The sequence below is a fragment of the Pempheris klunzingeri genome, chromosome 18 (genome assembly GCF_042242105.1).
Source record: "Pempheris klunzingeri isolate RE-2024b chromosome 18, fPemKlu1.hap1, whole genome shotgun sequence".
Taxonomy (NCBI): domain Eukaryota; kingdom Metazoa; phylum Chordata; class Actinopteri; order Acropomatiformes; family Pempheridae; genus Pempheris; species Pempheris klunzingeri.
Genome location: NC_092029.1, coordinates 14,436,002 through 14,442,001, shown reverse-complemented (window position 1 = coordinate 14,442,001; position 6,000 = coordinate 14,436,002). Strand labels below are relative to the sequence as shown.

Below are 6,000 nucleotides of genomic sequence, written 5' to 3'. Positions count from 1 at the left end.
AATGTAATAACTGCAAGTTAGTTGTGATTCAATCAGTTAGCGCACACATGGCACATATATTTTTGTGAATGGAGCTGCACATAAGTTTGTAAATAAGTGTACAGTGGAAAGTGTTTTAATCTAACTGCCAAACTAAATCACTTTCTGATTTAAAGTATTCAATTCTGGAACTTGGCTATCGCTCATTTTCCTGGCACCCCCGCCCTGTAAGTTTGTTACAGAGGTGCATTGGGCTAAATGCTAACCAGGCTTTGTTTACCAGTTTAGAGTGTTAGCATGCCAACATTTGGCTATTTAGCACATAATAAGAAGAGTCGATGCAAATGTCATTGTTGTCACAAACTAAAGCACTGAAAAAAAAAAAATCAACATTTTGATCTGATGGTGGTTCTAGAAGGAGAGTTGGGGGATAACCAATGTTATTACAATTCATCCTCAGGGCAGCGTGACTGTGTGCACCATGTGTCATGACAATCCATTCAATAGTTTGTAAAAACACTTAACTCAGTAGGTGTCATCCTCCCTGGAAGCACGAATGTCTGAACTACCTTCTGCGCCAATTCATCTGTTAGACATTTCACAGGATAAGTGAAAACTTTGATTCACTGATTGTGTTAGATGGAAAATCAGGGGAATCATACAAGTCATTAGGTTTCATCCTCTGGGGAACACAAATGTCTGGGAAAAAAAAATCTTGGCAATCCATTCAGTAGTTTTTGAGATATTTCTGAACGACCCACGTTGCCGCTGTCACTAGACTAGCTAAAGATATGTGTCCACACACTTTTGGTCATTCAGTGTACAAAGTAAAAACACACTCATGTGTAATCATAGATTTTTCTTTATTGCCAATATGTTGAACACCTCATTATAAAATCCTGCTCATATACAAAGGTCAGCAGAGCAGTGTGTTTCCATTACAGTGTCAGTAGATGCTACTCTAGTCCACGTCCGGAGAGAGGAGAGTGAGATGTTGGTGTTATACTGTCTGGGTCAGTCCATTGTGCTGAGCTGCAGAATGAAAACTCTTTTCACCTCAACCCTCATTTTAACCTCAGCGGAGGTCTAACACTAAAAGAACTAAAAGATTTTCAAAGTTACATCCATATTTCTTTTTGCGTCTATGCACCTTGGCTAAGAAGTGTAGACCAACTGTCTGGGACTGAACCCTGCAGAGGGACAGCCAGAGAGAAAGGCCACTTGGGAGGAATAAAAGCACACAACACATTCTCATCTCTCACTCAACAGCGACATGACACAGAAATAAAATATATTAAACCTAAAGTGTCCCAGTCAACGCAGCGCTCTGAGGATAAAGGCGTTCCTCGGCACGCTGTGAACTGCACGGCAAAAAAACAAATCAAAAGTACCTAGAAAGATGGCGAGCTCTTTAACTGATTTTATGGCATGCAGCTGGATATTTCCTACAGTAAAAAATAATAATAATTTACAATTAAATCTCTTTAATTTAGTGATCTAAAGGAAAAGGTATGGAACATAAGACTGCTATTATTTTGGTCAATATATAAAACCTTTGAAACATATTAAATGTTTTCATTATCATTAGTAGATAGCAAAATAGCAAAAATATACAAACCAAGATGAAATACCCTTTTTACTGTCCCATATACAGTATAAATATCAAACTAGGAATGATTTTAAACTACTGTATAGCAATATTAAACATAAATGGAAGTGTTCAAATATAATGGAAAACAAAAACAAACATACATTTTCCTGCTTATACTGCTTTCCCCTTTCTGAGTGGTCGCTATTAACGACAAACTGTCCTTTTCTTCCCACACGTCAAATGACAAACATCGAAAAGAAGCGAGGCGTTGAATACATATTGTATGTGCACATCATGAAATAATAATAAAATCTGGCAACTCCCACTACTTCATCACACCTCTGGATAAAAACAATAATGATTTGGTCTGAGTGGATCAAATTACACACATTCAAAGACACAAATAAGATTTGAAACACTAAGAAGAGAAAGGTTTTGGCACTAGGTTTTCTTCGAAGGATTTGCAAAGCCCTGCACACTGCAAGACAAACTCACATCAGGAGTGTGTCTCTCTGTGAGTGAAGCTTCTGCTGTGCTTATACTGCTCCAGTTAGGTCTGCAACTGATGTGTGCTATACATGAGTTTTGAGCGTATTTGTGTGTCCCTGTGTGTGTGTCAGCCGAGCAGCAGGATGTAGTGACCATTCAGAAAGGGCGAGTGGCCGAAGGGCCGGAGGCTCTTTATAAGGCCTCGAACTCGTCGATCCTCTGCTTGGTGTTGCCCTGCCTGATCTGTCGCAGGGTCTTGTATTTGTCTCGGCCGGCCTTGACGTTCTCACAGTGAAGGAGGTCGTTCTGGGTGTTCTTGGATTCATCGCGCGCCTGAGCCAGCTCTGAAGTCAGGGCCTGAGGGCAGAGAGAGAGAGAGAGAGAGACGACACATGAGGCACTGTAGCTGATAATAGCATAAAATCACACCACAGCAGTGCCACTGCATCATGTGGGGGGCCGTGTCCAAAATCACTGCCTCATTCAATCACTCACAACTCCTCAGAACGGTAGTTTACTCTATAGTGAGCAGATCATTTTGGACACACTGGAAATACAACCATCAGCAGTCTCAACTAATGTTCCTCCTAATCACTTATTTCTCTGTATAATAATAATAAAACACATACAGTCACGCTCAATCGTGTCCTGCGTGTATTCGGCTATCAGGAAATAAATTTCATCTTCATCTTGGCCATGATTGACAGCGTGAGGTGTTAATTTGTCTCTGCTTCCGTTCTCACCTTCAGCTGCTTCTGGACGCGCTCGTTCTTCTCGGCCTCGGTCAGACGGTCCTCCTCGTTGCGGTGGTCGTTGATGCCTTCGGTCTGCAGGTCGGCGCTGTGCGTGCTGGCGTTCTCCTCGCTGTCGCTGTTGTCGTCCAGCTGGTCGTACATGGGGGGAGGCGGGGGCGGCGGGGGCGCCGTCATCACCATGTGCAGCTCCTCTTTAGTCTTCATGAGATCGTCCTGGGCCTCCCTGGCCTGGGGAGAGCAGAGGAAACAGGAGCACAGGAGAATCAGGCCGTATACTCTTCTTTGTTTCCCTTTTTAGTATTTGATTCGTTTCAACAAAAACAAAAGGACTCATAACTACCTTGCTTATTGGACAGCTTTGGCAGGTTAAAGAAACTTGTATTAGCAGAGAAATAATCTTAACTAATCTAATTCCAGCCTTTGCAGGGATAATGTTTACTTGTCTGTTGTAATTTTCTGATTTGATGACAGAAATAGCTGAATGAGCCTCAGCAACTGCACACTGCAGTTCATCCTAAGTTGAAGTTCTCACCCTGAGCTGCCATGTGTCGGCCTCCTCCTCCTTACGTCTCCTAGCCTCCTCCAGCAGGGTGATCCTGGATGTGTGCTCTGCCAGCTCTGCAGACTGTTACAAAACAGCAGGAGAGACACTTCCAGGTTTAATACATGTGGGTGGACAAGGATGCACAGCTTACATTTAAACCAGGCAAGTCCAACTAAAAGCAACTAGAAAGAAAAACAATGGAACAGCTCAACAGCATCAGAGGCAATCACAGACCTCGCTAAATAGAAGATAATAACTAGAGAGAAAACAGAAGTATGATTGAATTTATGCAGAAACAGAAGTTGTTGGCTCTTGCGAACCATTTACTGGTTATATAATTTGTCAAGTTGGCCTCCAAAGTCGGCTCAAATTTCAACCAAATGTCCACAGAAATGGAGAAGTGCAAACTAATTTTTCTGCATAAACTGACAAAAACAGACGGATGGAAGCCCAAGTAATGTAAAATAATCTGTGTAGTTTGTAAGTTTGCAGAGGCTTGTTTGAAATCATGGCCTTCCCCTAAAGGTTTAAATAATTCTATATTTGATGGATGGATCATGAATGTGAAAACATCAATAGTAGAGAAAAAAAAAAATGCTTTGAGGAGAGCTTCCTGATTGTTGTGGCACATTCCTTGTGACCACCGCAACAATGTGAGCAGCTTGTCTTTCAGCAGACTGAGCTGACCGGAGGCTCGGTATTAAACGGTGCACCTGCTGTAGCTGTTCAGCGTTTGTCTGTGCGAGCTGTAAAGACACTGGAGAGACAGAGTGGAGCACTTGGCCGTGAAAGTTGGTCTGTGAACGGCGTTCAGCTTGCCACTCAGTGAAAACACAGGCACACGGTGTGCCGTTATGAATAAGTGACACGTTTTCATTCATTTCAAACATGTTGATAATATGTCTTTTTCGGTCACAGTTGGTGGAAGTTGCGCAGAGACTTAATCCATCGCTCAAGCGTCTTAATGGGGTTTAAGTATAAAGGGAGTCACAGCAGGTGTCCGATAAAACTGGGCTGGTGTTTGTGGCTGAGTGTGGAGTAGGGACCACAGCTTTACTGTCCAGGCCGTTAAAGTGAAAGACAGTCAGTCCTGTGGGTGGTCCACAGCCGAGCGGCTCAGGGTGGGAGCGAGGGAGGGGGCGGTTAGTCTGAAGCAACGGGGTGTGGTCCAGCTGGACGCTTCAAATTGGTTTTGTCTGGAGCTACAGTAGCCAGGCACTGCTGAATACACCTCCCTACAATGTGCCTGGTACAGACCTGGACAAAACAACCGCTGACTGTGGAGAGAACTAAAAGGTTTTAATTCATCGCATCTTGCAAGCAAGGTGCCATCTTTTGAGATGGTGATGAACATTTTCTTTTCATTTAAAGAAAAAGCAACCAGACAGCTCTTGTGCCACTGCTATGTATAGTAAACATATAGTACATATACAGTAGTAGTATAGTAAAGCAGCAGCAGTTTGGGAATGTGGGAGTGTTGGAAATTTAGATCAAAGCCTCTAAACAACTAAATGGTGCCTTAAAATACTGACCAGCTGCTCCTGACTCTTCTTCTGGTCCTCAGCGTGGCGGGCCAGCTCCTCTTTAGCCAGCAGCGCAGACTGCCGCTCCACCTCCAGACGAGCTGCCTCCTCCTCGGCTCTCCTCCGCTCCTGCTCCAGCATCATGGCTCTCTGGAGCTGGTCCTGCAGCTCTGAAATAAAGAGGGGGAGGAGGAGAGAAAGACACTTGAGACAAATGCAGTACTGCTGCACACAGAAAAATTACATCATTTGTTTATGCATACAGCTACTAGCATGTAAAGGGAAGATACTGACGGTTATTCCAGCTACAACCCCCTGCCTTTAAAACCAGGCCCGTGAAGCACTGTGATTGCGCTCTCTCCATTTTAAAGGACAAGGCTGACTATATTTGATATTTTTCTTAATGTACTGGCCGTGTACGCTGCTAGTGGTAAGGAGGCATCTAGTCAGGTGGGTAATGCATGCTGGCTGGACGCCGACTGCTTGGCGGCATGACGAGGGGGTTTTCCTGGGAAATTTCCTTGAGAAATTAATTTTGGGCGTTTGTGTTTGATGGACATTTGGTGAGTATTTACTGCAGCTGGATCTACATCTAGCATCAAAACAAAAACAGTGCAAATCATGTGGCACAAATTTGTGAGCAGGAAGCTTGTTGATCATTACTAAAGAGGAAGGCCTAGATTGACTTAATGATCTTGTTAACCTGATAGCTTACTGTATGCACCTCTGTGGAAAATAAGTGCTTCCTAAGGTCAAATCTCAAAACATTGCTGGTTACTGCCAGCAGACAAGATATCACAAGTAAAACTAGGAGTAAAGATGTGAGGTTCACAAATATCTGTTGTTTTCTCTGGTTTGGACACTGAATCATACATAATAAAAACAAAAAAATGAATAAAATTACTAAACTTAAGGCTTCATGCTGTATATCCAGTAAATAGCAGATGCTTCATTGTTTGGGCTCACATTCAAACCCAACATTCATCATCTGCTTTGTCCGTTTACAAAACAAGTAGCCTGCATGCGTAACCTGTTGGCCTTGTGTTCCCCTACCTGCACACACATCACATGTACACGCATAATCTATTTTCAAACACACACATGTTTGTGTTGTCAGGG

The 6,000-nt window shown here is 43.1% G+C and overlaps 1 protein-coding gene across 2 annotated transcripts in view; it reads right to left on the bottom strand.

The window, feature by feature from the left end:
• Positions 1-823: 823 nt before the first annotated feature.
• The window catches only part of ezrb (ezrin b), a 30,500-nt gene continuing 25,323 nt past the window's right edge, over positions 824-6,000 (bottom strand). For both annotated transcript variants that reach the window (XM_070848748.1, XM_070848749.1), the window contains exons 11-14: positions 4,891-5,051; positions 3,347-3,439; positions 2,803-3,042; positions 824-2,416 (exon numbers count right to left, since the gene is read on the bottom strand). In XM_070848748.1, the coding sequence (XP_070704849.1) occupies positions 2,252-2,416; positions 2,803-3,042; positions 3,347-3,439; positions 4,891-5,051 (659 nt within the window). In that variant the 3' untranslated portion in view covers positions 824-2,251. The remainder of the gene's footprint in view (positions 2,417-2,802; positions 3,043-3,346; positions 3,440-4,890; positions 5,052-6,000) is intronic.